This window comes from Lethenteron reissneri, chromosome 57 (genome assembly GCF_015708825.2).
Source record: "Lethenteron reissneri isolate LAM-NWPU_2019-01 chromosome 57, ASM1570882v1, whole genome shotgun sequence".
In the NCBI taxonomy this organism is placed as follows: domain Eukaryota; kingdom Metazoa; phylum Chordata; class Hyperoartia; order Petromyzontiformes; family Petromyzontidae; genus Lethenteron; species Lethenteron reissneri.
The window spans coordinates 1,616,904-1,635,904 of NC_083835.1; the positions used below are offsets into that span (position 1 = coordinate 1,616,904).

Genomic DNA, 19,001 nt, shown 5'->3' on the forward strand with positions numbered 1-19,001 from the left:
TTGTGAGTAGTCTTCAAATGCGGAAAACTTGAACGGTGAAGCCGGCAAACATAACGGCCTATTCTTTTTCACGTAACGTCAAGGGATCTTTAACATCGACGGCCTGTATCTTCGGTTAACACTCCCGCAGTATTATGCAGGGTGGCCGCTGGGCTCAAACCACAAACCTCTGCAACAAAGCAGCAAACCTCGGCATCGTCTCTGCGGTTTGAATGAAAAAGTTAATTACGCGAAACAGCTAAAATCAAGCGATGAAACCTGCGATTTTTGTCAAAAGATATTAGCGTAACCAAGATATTAGATATTTGTTGTCATTCCTCCACACCTCTGATTAGCACGGTTGGCTGCGTACGGTGCGAAAGAAGTTAAACGTATGATAATTGGTTTTTTACCCTTTTATCTGGCAACAAAACTGACACCTTTTTTTACACGGAGTCATGTTTGCATAGACCACAATACCTGCAGTCGTAATGCAAAAAAAAACATAACTATGATAATGTATGCACTGTCCTTGAAGTTGATTGGTCCACACCCGAGACAGCTTTCCTTAGAGCCTAGTCTCACATGGTGTTGGACCAGATGACGCCAAAAGTTCAACGTAAATACAGTAACATACATTTGCCGTACAGAGCCACCTTACACTCAAACTGTTCTGAGCATCGTCAGACAGCGAGCTCAGGAATCGAGCTGAAAAAAACCCGCGTTCTAAATTCACCGCAACTTATAATTATTTCGTGTTGTTATTATGCATTCCACAGCCGTGCTATTTCACGTAAATTAATTACGTAACAAATGTATTGCTGGCTTATATCATACATGCTTACGAACGTACGTTCCTCCGATGTAATTCACGGTCACAAATTCAATTAAAGAATCGATTATTATTATTATTTTCAAGAGGGTACGAGCAGGTCCACGTGTATAGACCCAGCGTTTGCATGACCTGATCACACACGGCACGTATACTGCATTGATATGAATCGATTCATGCAGGCACGACGTGATTGCTGGTATTGTGAGCATCAGAGTGAACGTGAATCCACGTACTGGAAATCCGGGAGGGCCTGGGGGCCCGATGGGGCCTGGCAGCCCTGCACCTCCAGGATAGCCCTGAGAAGAAAGAGTGACCCAGAGGAGAAGAGGGGCACGTTGTGGAGACACGGAGACAGAGAGGAGAGAGATTAGAGAGTACGGCCGCCACAGAGAGAAGCAAAGACAGAGAGAGAGCGGTGTGGAGAGAAATACATCATGTTATACTGGTAGGAACCGCCAGGTTACATCAGCCCACAGGGGATTATTGTGTCCGTCGTGCATCCAAGAATGGGAGGGGTGGGGCTGGGTGGAGAGGGGAGGGTGGGGAGGGGCTGGGTGGGGAGGGAGGGGCTGGGTGGGGAGGGGCTGGGTGGGGAGGGGAGGGTGGGGAGGGGCTGGGTGGGGAGGGTGGGGAGGGGCTGGGTGGGGAGGGTGGGGCTGGGTGGGGAGGGGCTGGTTACCCCGTGGTGCCCTTATAAAACTCAACGTTTAACCTACTCACGCCGGCTTGTGCCCACCCTCACAGTCGGGCATATTTGCGGAATACACCACGCCGCCGTTAACCCTGGCCATTGACCGAGCAACCCAACGTTCCTACCAGCTCCCTTCGCAGGAATGTGTTTATTATGAGTGTTTACCCAGGATAGCCTCACTGAATCTCAGTGCTGTTTTTCACGAGGGTTGTGCCAGGTGTGTTATGCAGCTGGGGGTGATGCTGCTGTGTGTGTGTGTGATACCAAGCCAGTAGTCTGCAGGTCGTTTTTCAGCACTGGCATGTTTTGACTGAAAACAGTGACATTGGGAGGTTTTTTTTTAGCTCTGCAAGAAACCAGAGAACCTGGAGGAAGCCAACACAGAACGGGGTGGAGGAACATACAAATTCCACACACAGAGAGGCACCTGATTCTGGAATCGAACCCAGGTCCTTCTTACTGTGAGGCACGAGGGTGACCGCTACAACCACACTGCCGTAGACGAGGTTGGTTTAATTTGAGCTCAGTGCAAGTTGCCTTCACGAGTATACCAAGTGAGGTACATGAGGTTAGCGTCGCCACCTCCGAGGTACGAGAGCTGGATAGCTCAATGGGCTTTGCTCGGGTAATGAACGTTTGACTTATGATTGCCCGATAACACCTTTATATATAGAGGATCGCAGAGCTTTAAAGAGGTGGAGGGGGATAGGGGGTATTTGGCATCAGCTCAGCTCGTGGCTGCCTTTCCTCGTGGTCCCGCCTGTCATCTCGTCCTCTTTCTTCCAGAGCGAGTGAACGCCGTGCGGTGCCAGCACGTTACGAGTTGCAATTATTCAACTGCACACGAAAAAATTAACTCCGCCATCCGCCACGGGGTGTCTCTGTTGAACAATTGTGGGCGGGTTTCCTCGAGAGCTGGGATTTCCACCCCCTCTGAAATGAAATATATTAACCAGACAGAATCCAAGGCTGATATAGGATTTCTGACGGTTCGATAGGGCCCGAACTACAAATCATTTAAACAAATATATTTTAAGCTCAGAACTGAGCCAGCTTTGCATGGGGTTCGATGTCTGCGTTGCTGTGATGCATGGCAAAGTGTGAGTGTGTGCGTGAATGTTGAGCCTCACGGCGTTTCCTGGGAGGCCTGGGAGGCCTGAGTCACCCTTTTGTCCTGGGAACGCAGGCAGAAAATCTCCGGGGTCACCCTGTGAAGGTGGCACAACGCGCGTCACAACGGCAACAAGAGTCTCATTGGCCACTGGGCGCCTGTGACGTCACCGCGACGCCTCCGCCAAGCGAGGTGCACTTTGAGGCCACGTGAAGTGTCGATGGGCCGCTGACGGGAGGGTCACGAAACAGACCCAGGTCACGTGGATTGACTGAGATGACTGGCAGATGCTTAAGATCGCATTCAACTAATAAAACATAAATGGTGTGGAGGCCAGTTTCAAAGGCAATGCGCACATTATTAGAGCATGTTTGTTAATGTTCACCACAAGCACATGTGGTTAAAACAGACTTGCTTCATTGCAAAAGGTATCTATTTGGTGTTTAAACATCTTAACACCAGTTTCATTGACATGATAAAACATTATAAAACGTGGTATTTTTAAAAAATATTTTAACAAACCAGGCTTGAGAGTTTTATTCTGGAATGCACTTCACGTGGCGGCAAGCAACTGCTATTCTGAGATGTGAGCAACCTACCTCTGGGCACAGTCAATGGGCAGCGAAGCAAAGATACAAAACAACTCCATTACACAGCGACAGAGAGCAGCATGTTGGAGTGTACAAACACACAACACTCTCTCAACACAGTGTACACACACACACAACACTCTCTCATCACAGTGTACACACACACACACAACACTCTCTCAACACAGTGTACACACACACACACAACACTCTCTCATCACAGTGTACACACACAACACTCTCTCATCACAATGTACACACACACAACACTCTCTCAACACAGTGTACACACACACAACACTCTCTCATCACAGTGTACACACACAACACTCTCTCATCACAATGTACACACACACACCACTCTCTCAACACAGTGTACACACACACAACACTCTCTCAACACAGTGTACACACACACAACACTCTCTCATCACAGTGTACACACACAACACTCATCACAATGTACCCACACACAACACGCATGTCAGGACGTCACGATGTCCCGTGTGGAGGACATAGCCAACGAACCTTTAATCCAGGCAATCCAGGAATTCCCTGCGGAGACAAATTGACCACACGTGTTATTTTCAGCAATTCTCCAGCCTTAAGCAAAGTGGAATAATGAGTGTATATTTACACACATATAGATATATACATTTCTGTGCATATATGCAGGGTGCTTCAAATAAATGTTGTCCCTTATGGGACTATCTTTTTAATGGAAAAACAACATGATAACAAATGTATGTTATCATGAGGCCAGTACCACCTTTTGGCGTCATCTGGCCCAACACCATATGAGACTAGGCTCTAAGAAAAGCTGTCTCTGGTGTGGACTAATCAGTTTCAAGTACAATGCATACATTATCAGAGTATTGTTTTTTGTTTGCATTTGACTGCAAGTATTGTGGCTAATGTTAACATGATTCCTTGCAAAAGGTGTCAGTTTTGTTGCCAGAAAAAAGGGGAAACCCCCTATTATTATAAATATATGTGAATAGCTTCAACAAGTCAAAGAGTCTCCACTTGTTCGCCATCGTTGTCAACGCACGCCTGGAATCTTCTACAGGTGGTCTCCGGAGTTCGGAGGCAGCACATTTCTCGTGGTGTTGTTGCAAATTCTTAGAAGTGTTAACATTTTTCTTAAAGAATCCTGTCTTTATATTAAAAAAATAATGTATCGTGCATTAGGAATGCCACACTCAGTCCGAAGGCTCTTGATGAGAAGGGTCCTGCTGCATTGGGATATTTGACCAACACCAACCCCACTGTGTAAGTTTGTAGCTCAGGGAAGGAGGCCAGAGAACACGGAGGGAACTCGTGCGGAACGGGTGGTGGTGGTAGATGCGTTTGAGAAATCGAACCCAGGCCCTTCCATCTCCGAGGCACACTTGACCACTGTGCTACCCTGCTGCCCAGTGGATGATGATGACGACGACGATGACGATCCTGTCACTCACCCGAGGTCCCATTAACCCAGGCACTCCGTCGTTACCAGGCAGCCCAACGTCTCCCTAAAGACAGCCGGACATGACAAGTGGTCAGCACGTGCACCACACGCAAAACAAAGACAAAGATCCCCCCCGTATTGCCTGAACAGACTGTTGGGGCGAATCCTGTTCGCGAATAGCACCTATGAAGGCCTACACGGCATACGAGGGGTTGGGTGGCCAGCACCGCGCTCGGCCGCCTTTGTCTCCCCAGTGGCGATGTTTACACATGGCACTGGGTACTCATTTGAGGCTGAATCGACCTAGGGGAGGCCCAGGAACGGTCCAGATAATTGTCACCAGTGTTGGCCGTGAGCAGGAATCGAACTCGGGTCGCCAGGTTAGTAGCGTGGCGCAGCGCTAACCGCGACGCCACTACCGCTCCCGATCCGAACACACCGGCTGGAAGCACGTGCAAGCCACCACCACGCAGAGGCTGCCAGTATGCATAGCTGTTGTCGCTTGATGTTGCTGAGAGTTATTGCTGCCAGAACGTCAAGTAGCTGTCACGCACAGACGTTAGCCCGCACGCCGATCAACGCACGTAGCCGTGAACGCACGGCTGCTTGGCTCGCGAGCAAAAATGCGCACAAATATAAATAACCCCCCACCATGTAGCCATGCAGACTGTTGGAAGGCTGTTGAGGCCAGCCATCAACAGTGAACATGAACCACAACCAGCCCACCTTTGTCTCGCCAGTACTAACGTTCACACACCACACCTGGGACTCATTTACGGCTGAGCCGACTGAGGCAAAGCCAAGGACCGCTTCAAATATTTGCCACGGATTCTGGCCGTGAGCCAGAATCGAACACAGGCCACCGGGTTCGTAGCGCAGGGCGCTCACCGCTGCACTACCGCTCCCGCTATTCGCGCTCTGAACACACACACACAGACACACGTACACACGGACACTCGGTTGGCTGCACTCAGCGCTCTGCACCACCCTCTCTCTCTCTCTCTGTGCAGCTCCACACACCTTGGTCCCATTGCATCCTGGGATCCCGGGAGGCCCCATGGGGCCGTCTTGTCCATTGAGGCCCTGCCGGGTGGAAAATCGGTGTTGGGTTAGGGGCACAGGAAATGCCCTGGCCAAGGCAATTTCCAACATTGCGTTTTTAATTGGAGATGTCCGTGCGTCAGTTGGTACATCGTGCGGTACACCGTGAACACACATCAGAGATCATTGCTCCTGCACATGAACCTATTGCAGTCCAGATTTATGGATGTTACCTATACTGTACTGAGTGTAATTATCACTGCCTCTTATCGTAGTTTGATGTTCATTCTGTCGACAGTGCAAAGATAGTTGTCATTCGTAACAACTTTTTCTCTTGCAATTAACTGTACTTTGTGAGTGAAGTTTAGATGTTGTTAATGTACAATACAGTGCTTTGAGATATTTCTATATGAAAGGCCCTTTATAAAATAAAGGTGAATATTATTGTTATTATAACCAGGGCTTCATTTAAGCCTGATCTGTCCAGGGCAGAAAACCGGCAAGGAATATTTCCACGCCCGGCACACCACATCCAGTACACTGCTCGCCATGGCTGGCTGTGTGCTACTGATCGTGGTGCCGTCACCCGGACATTTACCGACGCGAAGGAAAATATTTGGTAGAGAAATGAAGCCCCTGCTCATAACTCACCCAGTAGATTCCCATCCTTAGCCCCTACCCAGACTAATCACCCTTCACCAAATTACGGGGGGCGCCAAGAGGTAATGGGTTCAGCGCCCCCCCTCCCGAAGCAGTTTACCCCGAAGCCAATTGATATCACCTCTTTGCAGCTCTTCACTTTGAACCTCAATGCAGCATGCCTTTCCTTTCACTTCAAGAGGCACGGTGACAACAAGACACGTTCACAAGATGAGGCGGTGCGACGCGATGTGCAATGTGTGTGATGTGCGGTGGAACGAGCACGGGCACGATGAGGTGTGATGATGTGCGGTGCGATGTGGCACTCACCGGCATGCCTGGCGTCCCTGGAAACCCTGGGGTTCCTGGTGTCCCCTGTGTGGCAAAAGAATGGAGTCAGAGTTTGCGCACACACATATGTGCGTACAAAGACAAAGATCCCCCGTATAGCCTTAACAGACTGTAGGGGCAAGTACTGTTAGCGAGTACCTATGCACACACATGCGCACACAAACGCAAGCATGCGCACACATCTCGCCCGTGCCACACCTGCTCCCGACCGAGAGATGGCAGCCTCTCCTCCCTCGTGAGCTTTCAGACTTTCCATGCAGCCAGCTCAAGAAATGTTCAGTTTTATATCGAGTCGTTCATGCAAATTGCATTTCACAATCTCTGAGGAACCACAGACAGTCTGTATGGCAGCCAGGCGGTCAGCCAGCTGAAACAACTGCCCGAGCTCTGAAGTCCTCGACATATATATCTCAAGATGTTTTCAGCCAATCAATGGGTGTTTACACGTGTGGGAGAAAACCGTAGCGCCTGGAGGAAACCCACGGGCGACGCGAGGATTTTAACGGTTGACCTGCACGGGGAGGATCTGGGCTCGCGTCGGGGCCTGCGTTTCATTTGCTCCATTTTTTAAAAACACATTTGGCTTGGATATGACATGCCGTGCCGTGTCAAGGCGAGCGGAAACCAGACGCGCCTGGTAATGGGATGCACGCGGTGCAAATCTACAAACATAATTACGCCTGGGAACAGCGTACGGAGACGTGGCAGCCGCTCGTCATAAACAAGGGCGGACGACCGTCCGCCTGCCCGCCTGCCCGCCTGCCCGCCTGCCCGCCTGCCCGCCTGCCCGCCTGCCCGCCTGCCCGCCTGCCCGCCTGCCCGCCTGCCCGCCTGCCCGCCTACCCGCCTGCCCGCCTGCCCAGCCGGCCTCTGCTGCTGCCCTGCCCGCTCGCCTGTGGCTCCTTCTCCACGCGTCCGCCAGTCGCCCTCGCTGGCTCTTCGCGAAGCGAGCCAGATACTGTGCGGTGCCGTGTGTTTCGAGTTGAAATTACTCTCATTCCTATTATCGGTAATAACGGCCATCGTTGCCGCGTAAGGAAACGATACAGTCCTTTGTCAATCCACTCATTGGAAACTCGTTTCTTTAAAACTGCTTTTTGTGTTTAGTTTGTTGTCCTTACCCTGCACCTCAGATTAGCGTGATTGGCTACGTACGGTGTGAAAGAAGTTCAACCCACACACGCGCGCGCGGATGGGTGGAGGTCTACGCATACCGTGTCGTTCGGCGACTGTCTGATCACAACTCTGTGGTCATTTTCCCAAAATTGCATTCGTGGATAAGTGGGCTAGTCATTAAGCCCCCGGGTAATGGGATGGAAACGGTATTGGGATGACTATGGTGATGTGTGCATTATGGTAATGGGTTGAATATGTTAACTGGATGAATATGGATATGGAATGCATATGGACATGTGATGAATATGGAACTGGGATGAATACGGCGCGTAACTCCCCTTATCCGCGAAAAATTATCCGCGAAAAACAACTCCAGATAACAGAGAGCCGTTATGCAAAGCGGGATGGCAAAATAACTGGGGATTATCAGAGATAATGGTAATCATAGGGCTGGAGCTAGTAAGAGATTTATTTGACCCTATAATAGAGTCGAATGAGAAGATGTATCCTGTGGTGTTATTATTTTGTGAAAATGTTTGTATTTTACCAGGTAAGGCCCACTGAGCTACGTAGCTCTTTTTCAGAAGCGACCAGGACACAAATGATAGCTCAACGAAGTGGCTTATCACGTGGCAATTTATGGCAGCAAAATACTCGATATGCGTAGTGTGGTGAGTGACAATCACCCTGACATATGCATGTTTCTAAAATTTGGAAGTGGACGAAGCAGAGGACCGGGAGATAAAACCCACGTGACCACCGGGAGAGAGAGTCACGCAAGCTCCAAATATACAGCAGCAGGCGACAGGGTCGGGATCGAACCCACGACATCCTGTATATCAGGCGAGGTAGTTAACATATTATAGCCACCATGATAATGATGAGAGATACACAAGCTCCAAATATACAGCAGCAGGCGGCAGGGTCCGGATCGAACCCACGACCTCCTGTATACCGGGCGAGGTGGTTAACATCTGCTAGCCACCGTGATGATGATGAGAGAGACACGCAAACAGGTCACGCGCGTCGATTGGGAGGAACTCACCCTGAAGCCCTTGGGCCCAGCGTGGCCCATGTCTCCCTGGTCGCCCTGCAGAAACACAATTCCAACGTCAAGCCGAGTCCCGAGTGTCATGTGCGGAGCAAACGAGCAACAGATCCGCACTCGTTTAATGTCGGGAGTCCACATTCGCATGAACCAGTTTTTGCTGTGCTGGAATGCAGCAGCTGAGCTTCAACACGGTACTTTGAAAGCTCTGCGCGTGATGAGTGGTGGTCTGGTGTGGTGTTGGATGGTCACGTGTAGTGTAGCACGGAGTGTGGTATTGGGCGACGAGAGGAAGTGCAGCATGGAGCGTGGTATGATGAGAGGTATCACGGTATGACGCCATGTGATGTGGTCTGCGGGGTGTGGGCCGTGAATTCCACTTGCCTTGCTGCCCTCTGGCCCAGGTGAGCCCTCGGGCCCTGAAAATCCTGGAAGTCCCTGAGGTCCCTGCAGGCCTGGGAGGCCTGATGCACCCTACACACACACAACAACAACGACGACAAAGACACAGATCCCCGTACAGCCTCGTACACACTGCTGGAGCAAGTGATGTTAATGAGCACCTCTCAAAGCTGGGCATGGCACTTGATGGGATGGTGTGGCCGACGCTACATCGGTGCCGATGTTCACACACCACAAGAGGTCCTCATTGAAGTCTGAGTTGACCAACGGGAGGTCCCAGGAGAGGTTTAGATATCACTCCCCAATGATGTTAGCTCCCAGTGGCTTCCTAATTACGGCAGGAAGAGCGTTCCAGACGGCCGCAGAAGCGCATCTGAAAGCGCCACGTGATGTGGTGACCGCAGTCTTCGTTCGATGGGCAGCCAAAAGCCGCTGCTGCCGCTGCTGCTGCGATGACCGAAGTTCGTGCGTTGATGGTTAATGCTCCTTAACAAGATCAGCACCATCCGCCTAACAATTCAAATGAACTCAACGCACATTCACGCAGCGGTGGAGCGACTTGGCAGAGCGGAGCTCGCCGCGGGGTTGGTGGTGGGAGTGGGGTGAAAACGATGATCTGGGAGCTGGAGGGCCCCACTTCCCCAGGAGAGGCCGGGGAGTGCCGGCTGGCCGAGTGTCCTGCCCGGCTGGCCCAGTGCCCTGCCCGGCTCCCCCTTGGCAGTGCCTTAGCCCGAAGCGAAGGCACTGCCAAAGTGTGGCAGGGGCCCCTTTGGCCCAGACTTGCCACCGTCGCCACGGGCAGCATCCGTGGCCGAGCCTGTCGCGTTTCACGTTCGCCTCTGGCAAATTGGGAATCGGCGAAGCGACGGGACAACTCGGGACACGGGGCTCGTCAAGACGTCACGATGGGCTCCAGATCCTCACGCAGCGCCGCGAAGCGCACTCCCCTCAGCGCCGTGCCGCTAATTGACTAAATCCGGCCCTCGCTTTCCACCAAAGTGGCTAAATAGATTTCGAGTCAATCATCGCAGCCTTACATGTTGCGATTATCCCTAATTGGCTTTGCCCGATTTCCCCCTGGGAGGCGAGCGAGCGAGCGCGCGACGGAGACACGAGTGGGAAACTTCCATTTTCCGCTTTTGATCATCGCAAAACGTCGAGCGAATTGCGTGGGGTTTTTTGTTCTCTCGGGAAGTCATCGGCTGAGAGGTGGGAGGAAGGCGGGGGGAGGAGGGGGGGAGCGACGACTTGGGCTATGCCTGGTAGATTCGATGTGGGCTTGCTGTGGTTGATACTGGCTGTTTGGGCTGAGCTGCAGCTCGGTCGGTAGTTAAGGCAAAAGAGTGCACGCCTGGGCCACGATGCGCACAGCTGAACGGATGCAGCAGAGGACTAGCAGGCGGAGAATACATTTGTAGCGTATCAGGGGTTGTTTGCGAGCTGCAGTGCTGATGGGTTAGCGAGCGGGTGAGTGTGAGCTGCAGTGTCACGTGTGGGTAGGTGGGTGGGTGGCCGAGTGAGCGAGTTTGTGTGTGGTGGTTGAACACAGCAGAGGGGATTAGACGAAACGGTCACTGCTGCTGCTGCTGCTGCGAGGGTGAACGGAGTTCTCGCGGTGATGGTTTATCCTCTTCTTGGTTCTTTCGGTAAAGTCACGTAGAAGGGAAATAATAAAATAATAAAAATACAACATTATATATAATATGTAAATGATGTTTTATTTTTTTTATTTTATTATTTCCCTTCTACGTGACTTTACCGAAACAACCAAGAAGATGAATTCCTGCAGTCACGAAAGCTTTAAATCGAAATGGTTTATCCTCCTTAACAAGACATCAGCACCACCCGCGTAACAAATCAAATGGAGATGATGTGTTGCGGTGCAAGGGGGTTGAGGCTGGGAGCGAGTGGCCAGCTGGTGGAGGAGGCTGGTGGAGTTGAACATCTCACCTTGTCTCCCTTCGCTCCACTGCAGTCACATGACGACCCTGAGGAACAGCCGTGGCACGCCTGGAACAAACGACAACAACGACAAGATTTATCAACAACAACATATAAGACAAAGCTCCCCCGTATGGCCTTAACAGACCGTTGGGGCAAGTGCTGTTAGCGAGCACCTATGAAGGCCGGCACGGCACACGAGGGGGTGAGTGGCCAACACCACGCCCGACTGCCTTTGTCTCCCCAGTGGCAATGCTTTTACACACACGCACAAGGTACTCATTTGAGGCCGAGTCGACCTAGGGGAGGCCCAGGACCGGTTCAGATAATCGTCACCGGTGTTGACCGTGAGCGCGAATCGAACCCGCGGTTAGCCAGGTTCGCAGCGCAGCGTAGCGCTAACCGCTGAGCCACCGCTCCCCAAGACACACCGCCGCACAACACAACAACGGGTGCCGCGCAAGTGCCGGCACCTCCGTACGGTGCGAAGGAAGTTCTACGCACGTGTGCGTACAGCGTCTCGCGCGCGCGCGCGTGTTTGCGTGTTCTGGTTTCACTCGTCGTGGAAGCGGCTCGTTCGGGATCTTGTGCGCAGTGGTACCACCATCGCCACCAGAGGGCAACACTTTGGTTGCGCGAAACGAACCCAGTGGGATCGTTGTACTGGGTTCATTCAACAGTGGTTGTCCTGTCACTCACCCCTGCCATATGAATGCGGAATTTCCATCGCTGTTTCAAGAGAGAGCTGTCAACGGGAAGAGAGCACTGACTAAATGCTTACGGGCTGTTATTGATATTTTTTTTAAATCACAACATTGACAGTGTTAAGATTGTATCGCAAGCACAGCGGGTAGGAAAATTATCCCCACGTGTCACCGCCAGTCTACTTAAAAGCGAGCCAGAAAATGTTGAATGATGGATGAATAATCGCTGATCGTATGAATTCTGCACTTTATCGGCAGGGTCCCCGGTGTGCCTTGAGAAATGCTCCTAGAAACGCGTTATGTTCGGCATAGCCCGTAGCCTGTACTGCTCTTTTCTCACCACCGCTATCCCGAAAGGGTGGCTTCTAAAGAACAATTCTCATCCATCGAGCCGTGAATACCGACATCAAATACAAGAGTAGCCCTTGCTGGCAGAACCAAAAAATCACGCAATAATAATTAGAATTTAAATTTGTAAAGTGGGCCCATTTCATCCGAAGGTCCCACCGATGCGCCACCGCTGTGTATAGAAAGCCACGAATTAAATAGAACCTGCAGAGTACATGGCCCGGACTAGTTGGGGGGGGGGGGGGTAGAGGCCGGTTTACAGAGGTGAGTTTACAGAGGTGAGTTTACAGAGGTGAGTTTACAGAGGTGAGTTTACAGAGGTGAGTTTACAGAGGTGAGTTTACAGAGGTGAGTTTACAGAGGTGAGTTTACAGAGGTGAGTTTACAGAGGTGAGTTTACTTTACAGAGGTGAGTTTACAGAGGTGAGTTTACAGAGGTGAGTTTACAGAGGTGAGTTTACAGAGGTGAGTTTACAGAGGTGAGTTTACAGAGGTGAGTTTACAGAGGTGAGTTTACAGAGGTGAGTTTCTCTTCGCTGCCGTCGCCGGAACCTTTCGGCGTGTCGTATCGGGCTCGCGATTTTTTGTTGTTGTAACGAAGGCATGAAAAAAAACTAATGAAGTACGTTTCCAAGACCGACTTAAATATCGCTAAAGGCTACGTTCGCCTTGTTAGCAAAGCGTTCCAAAACTTGGGAGCGGCACGGTGGCAACATCCCGATCAGCGGCCACATCCCGATCACCCCGGGACACGCGCAGTGGTGATCTGCCTTGTTCACCCCGGCATTGTCCAAGCAGAGCTAGCTGGCATGCTGTCAACAAAGAAGCAGGCGCCAACATCGCGAGTTTAACTCGCCAACACAACTCTGCGGGGAGGAGGAGAATGTAAAGTACAAAAAAAAGTGTTGGCAGCTTATCTCCGACGTAACGGTCGTGCGTGTTTGGGAAGTTCATAATTGTGAACGACATTAATCGTTGAGAAGCATCGCACGCACAGCCAGCTGTCTCTGTATTTGGCAGTCTTCTTTTGTAAGTTGTTGCGATATTCCTGAAAGGCCCTGCTGATCTACTCCTTCTCTGCACTGTCGACGTCTTTATCTTTGTGCTGCTTCTGCTGCTTCTGCTGCCGATGTAGTTGCAGCAACGCAGCAACCACCACGGATCTCCCGCGCAAAATAGCCGGGCGGCTAATTCCAGATTTGAAGTTTTCGTGACTGCAAGGATTCATACTCTTTGGTTTTTTCGGTAAAGTCACGTAGGAGGCTTGTGTTGCTTCCGAAACGTCGTGAGTAAATTTATTTATTTATTTTACCTACGTGACTTTACCGAAAAAACCAAAGAGCTGGGCGGCTGGCTGAACGAGATCATCATCCGTGTAACCTCACGAAATAAACCGACAACCTACAACAGTGGGACTCGCCGATAGATCGTCGTGCCGCGTGCCAGGACAGCCCCACGGCGTCTTCACCGTGACAGGCGCCGACTTTCTGGGTCGACAGTAATCTCGTTGGGAGCTCTCCGCACCAACACTCACCATGCTCCCCCATGCATAGCTATGTCCAAAACTTTTAGGCATACCCCCTACCCACCCACACCACACCACCACGTCCGTCTTTGCCTTCCTATTTTGCCCCTTCTGCTTTTAATTCTCCCAGAGAATGAGGAGGAGGACGTGTGGGGAGCAGGGTCGCCGGATCCGTAGCGCAGAGCGTTAGAACCACAACGCTACCGCGTTCCCCAGCGCACACGCACACACACACGTTACATGCCCACATCACACACACGCACACACGAACAACATGAATAAATACACGGACACGTGGTACTAATTTAACAAGTTATCCCTCCGACGGGGGGTGGCGGCGGGGACGTGGGTGGGTAGGTGGGTGGGTGGGTGTGTGGGGCTCCATCTAATGATGAACAGATCGTCCTGGGGAATAAAAAAAAAAGGTACTGGAAACGCTGCACCCCACTTATAATGGCAAAATCGTGCGTTCAGCTCAAACGCGAGGACGCAGAGCTCGCGGATCAAGGACGCGCGCAGAGTGGCTCGCGCGCGTACGGAGACGCTGACACGTGCACACGAGGGCATGTGGAAACACACGGACACTTTTTTTTCTAAGCAAAAAAAACGTATCGCAAGCCCTGTAGCTCGAACATACCAGACTTAACCATATCCACATTGTGATTGTAAATTGCGCTCGCTGCGCACGCAGGCGCCGATGCAACTGTTGGGGCCAGGCCGAACCATTGTAGGCCTCGCCAAGTAAGTCAAGTCGTGCTCGGATGACTATTCAGTTGTTCGCCAGCTGACTGGCAATTGACAGCGGATTTTTTGTGTATTGCTACCGGTCATCACCCTGCGCACAATGTGAACGTTTGCCGCGCGGAGGTGGCTGCGTTGCTGCGCGCGGCTGACTATAACCCAGTGCTGTGGAGGCAGCAGCAGCAGCAGCTAGGGATGGTGGATCACCGCACACAGACGTTGCGACGCTACTCCCCGTGGGTGTCGAGGTGCCATAAGCCTGTCCTGCTAGGAGAACGGCAGAAATGTGCCCTTCCACCTGCTCCTCTGATTAACATCGTTGGCTACGTACCGTTCGAAAGAAGCTTCAAGATGCATACGTATGGGATAGAGTGTTTCCCCCTCACGCCACGGGTGTGTTTTCTGCAGGGGCTCCGGCTCCCTCCCACATGTTAACACCTCAATGTGTAGAGGACTGGACCGCAGAGCTTTGGGAAATTGTTGACGCCGGATCATCACGTGGCTACCTCTCTGCTCGTCTGTTGTTCCTCGTGTCACTTGAGTCGTGCTCTCTCTAGGAGCACGAGCGAATTACTTTATGGTGCGGTACAACTTGACACTGTTTTGTTACAAAGAATACGGAACACAAGCTAGAAAGGTGCGCAGAGGAGCGTGCAGATGTGCTTGTGGGTAATTACGCCGAAAGTTAAACACGTTATAGTCTTTGGGTCTGTCCGTAAAGTGACTTTACCGAAAGACCCAAAGAATATGAATTCCTGCAGTCACGAAAGCTTTAAGTCAAGACAAAACACGTTAATTAGAAAAAAAAACACGAATTGGGTCCATATCGACACCGAAGATAGTGGACTTGGAGTGTCAAATGTCGTTAGGAGCAATAACCTCGGGTTTTCTGATAAACAAACTCAATTTGTTTAATTTCCCACGTGACAATTTTATTTTATTTGTTCTGTCAGGTTATGGTAAAACAAAATGCATGTCTATACAATCCAGCAGAAGATAAACTAATTCTAAAAATGTTTAAGCTGTGGCGTGGACGCAAACATTTTATGCGCTATTATTATTTCCACCACAGGAGGGCATCAGTGACTGGCTGATGGAAAGGAAAGGGAAGCTCACCATTCGACACTCGTATACAATGTAGCTGTCAATTGTCGGGGAGTTTATGCCCCATGGACAGCCTGAAACCCGCCATATGAACGTGTAATTTCCACCACTGGCTCAAGACTGCCAAGAGACGTGAGTGTCACCCCACACTTTTTGGAACAAGGAGGCACACGGTGGCCCTCTGAGAGGGTGAAAGTGCTCACCAATCACCGCTCGGAGACAAATGACGTTGAAACTATTGACAAGTGCGTCATGTAGGGCTCCTAACGTTTGTGAGCCTCGATGTTAGCGTGCGGGTCCGCCACGTTATTCCACATGTCTCTGTGCAAGTCTGTGGGTCGTCGTGTGACAATCTTTTAGGAGGGGGGGGGAAACATCGACGGTTTTAAAATTGTATATTTGGTCCAGGGCGTCAGCGGATGCGCGGCCTCCTCTTATGAACGGCGCCACAGGAGCCGGGGGGCATTGTCACTCGACGGGCGAAAAGGTTGAATCGATCAAAGTTCTAGAAATCTCACTTCCCGGGAAGCGCGCTAGCCACCAGACTGCCACAGCTTGTCGGCTCTCTCCGCCAAATGTCTTGAAAGTGTGAGCTCTTAACCACATTCTGTTCTTTTCATGCGTATTTATTTTTGTGTTTTACCAGGTAAAGCCCACTGAGCTATATAGCTCTTTTTCAGATGCGACCTGGCCACAAATTATAGCTCTATGAAGAGGCTTATCGTGTGGAAATGTATAGCAACCAAACACTCTAAAACGCGTGGTGTTGATTCTAAGTGTGGAGGGAAAACCCGGAGGGCCAGGAGAAAAATCCACTCAACCACGGGCAGAGAGACACGCAAACTCCAAATATACAGCAGCAGGCGTCAGGGTCGGCATCGAACCCACGACCTCCTGCATACCAGGCAAGGTAGTTAACATCTCACCACCGTGGCGCCCCGTATATAAATATATACAGTACACATTTCGCACTTCAGAGCCTCACATTTAAAAACATTTACCAGTGTTGAACATTTGTCCAGGGGTCACTGAGAGCGCCTCCAGCGTATCGAGTTTCACGTGAAAACGTTGACATTTGACCTCCGAGAAACAGTTAAAGCGCTCTGGGCGCGCACGCACGTACGCATGCAGTATGTATGTTGAACTTCTTTCGCACCGTTCGTAGCCAACCGTGCCAATCGGAGGCACGTCCTCCCTGGCGCGGAGCGTACGAGACGGTCCGCACGGCACGACTCTCGTGACGTGAACGCGCCATCCACGCCGAGACGCAGCGACGCTGATGACCCCGTGAGCTCGGAGGGGCGTCAGGCGCCCGAGGCGAGTGTGGACCCCGCGACTCTTCCATAGCGGCCCACTTGGGGCCTTTCCCTGGAAAACCTCGGGCCTCTGGACATTGACGTGCACGCCGACCGCGTTTGCGTCCAGACGCAGGTTCACGCTGCTGCTCTGCGTTTGTTTTTATTATCTTGTCTAGGCGTGCAAGGTGAATCAGCACCTGGCGGGCATTAATTTGTCAGTAGTGGGGGGGGAGGCGATTTTGATGTTGGTTATTCCCATCATGGCAGAAAAAGAACACTCTTGGAACGTAGACGAAATCGAGTCCGAACTTTCAAGGATGAAAATGTGGAATTGATCAAGCCAGATACACGTGCTGGTGATACCTCATGAAACACTTTTGTCGTGGGAACAAGCAAAGCCTCTATTAGAAAACTCAGATTTTCCCAAAAAGTAACTAAATAAACATACGTGTTCATTTAAAATGAAATGAAATTCAGAAGCCCCCCCTCCCCAAACCACCACCCCCTCCTTGCAGCATGCAGCAGTGAGCACAAACTCTCTGTCAGCAGATTGTATCAGCCCAGTGTTCCATGCCCCCCACCCCCGCGACCCCTCCAGGCCCATAAGCGCTTCCAGACGCAGCGGTGACATCAACGCCGGAGCCCCCCCCCCCACTCTCCGCAACCCGATCTGCAAATGTAAAAAAACAGCAGTCTGACTTGGCCCTGTTGTTATGAGTTGGTATTATTATTTTGATTATTTTATTTATTTCATGTCCCGTCTGCGGAAGGCTTAATTCTGAAAGAGTTTTAAAGGCAGCAGCGGTAGCAGCTGTGTGCCCCCCCATCAACCCCCCCCCCCCCCCGCAGTCGTCATCATTACAAAAAAACGGAGGGGGGGTCCTGGGAAATGTTCGCAGGGATGAGAGGATGTACGGCGAGACCCGCGCCGCTGAGTGATGAATTCCATCCCGTGAGGCTGCTCGCAATGTACAGCGGCGTACGGTGACGTCTCTGCGTGCGGAGGTTGAAAGCATGCAAGCGATAGCTCTGTCCGTTCGTCTGTCCGTTCGTCCGTTTGTCGTTCTGGCTCTCTGTCCGTACCCGTGGGAAGTGGTGGGGGGGGGCACGAGAACTTCTCGTTGAGCACGATTCACAAAAAGGTGCCCACCCCCCCGAACCCACCCAAAACTCCCTCCATACCCCCCCCCCCCCTCTCTCTCTTTGCATCACGTTCCTTGGACACTGACGGGGATTGCCGATTGCGGTTCACGGAGTGACCGGTGGGTGCCGAGACGTTGGGAGAACATCGAGTGCGCATTTGGGGAACTCGCGCGATGGCGATAAAAAAAATATATTATTCAGCAGACGATTGGACGCCTTCACACATCTGTTCCTCCACGTAAAACAAATATATATAAAATGCAAAAAAATGTTGATACATCCCATCAGCCGTTCAGCCATCTGGAAATGAAGAATTTGAACGGCGTTATGCAAGCGAGGCTGATTGTTATTGAGACGTTTCAGAAGGACACGTTCTCGTGCATGAATGTTCTTACGTTCAGCACGGCCTCCCTCGAATGCAACGTTACTCTCAACGTGCCCTCAGCTCGTTGCAATTTCATGAATGAATGAAGTAAATGAGTTTCAATGTCAAACGTAAACCACGAGACAATGAGCATGGAGGCAGCGTGCAACTGCTGTTCCACTGGGCCACCTTGTTCTTATCATTCTTAGTGATAAATATACTCAGTAATTTTTAGTGAGTATATTTAGTCGTTGTGTATGTATGTTGCGCTTCTTTCGCACCGCACGCAGCCAGCCGTGGTTATTGAAGGGTCTGTCTGGAGCTCGTTAGCTACTGTTAGGTAACAACAACAACAAAAACTGATCGTCATTAAACATGTGTTTACGTTTAATTCTCATCAGCCCTCAAAGTGTTAAGCGCAGTCTCCAACCCCTTACTACCCACTCCATCTCTCTGGCTTCTCCGTTTATGTTCTATGAAGAAGGGCCATCGCATGAAACGTCGCCTATTATTAAAAAATAAAACACCCTTTAAAGACACCGCATTCTTGAGGACTGTGTTGCGTTGTTTTAATGTCACG

General features: G+C 51.0%; 1 protein-coding gene across 1 annotated transcript in view; it reads right to left on the reverse strand.

Moving 5' to 3' along the window:
• The window catches only part of LOC133357339 (collagen alpha-5(IV) chain-like), an 89,227-nt gene that overhangs the window by 43,145 nt on the left and 27,081 nt on the right, over positions 1–19,001 (reverse strand). The window contains 9 exon segments of the mRNA XM_061575238.1: positions 1,048–1,110; positions 2,636–2,713; positions 3,735–3,761; positions 4,667–4,720; positions 5,677–5,739; positions 6,667–6,711; positions 8,849–8,893; positions 9,236–9,325; positions 11,204–11,263. Of these exon segments, the coding sequence (XP_061431222.1) occupies positions 1,048–1,110; positions 2,636–2,713; positions 3,735–3,761; positions 4,667–4,720; positions 5,677–5,739; positions 6,667–6,711; positions 8,849–8,893; positions 9,236–9,325; positions 11,204–11,263 (525 nt within the window).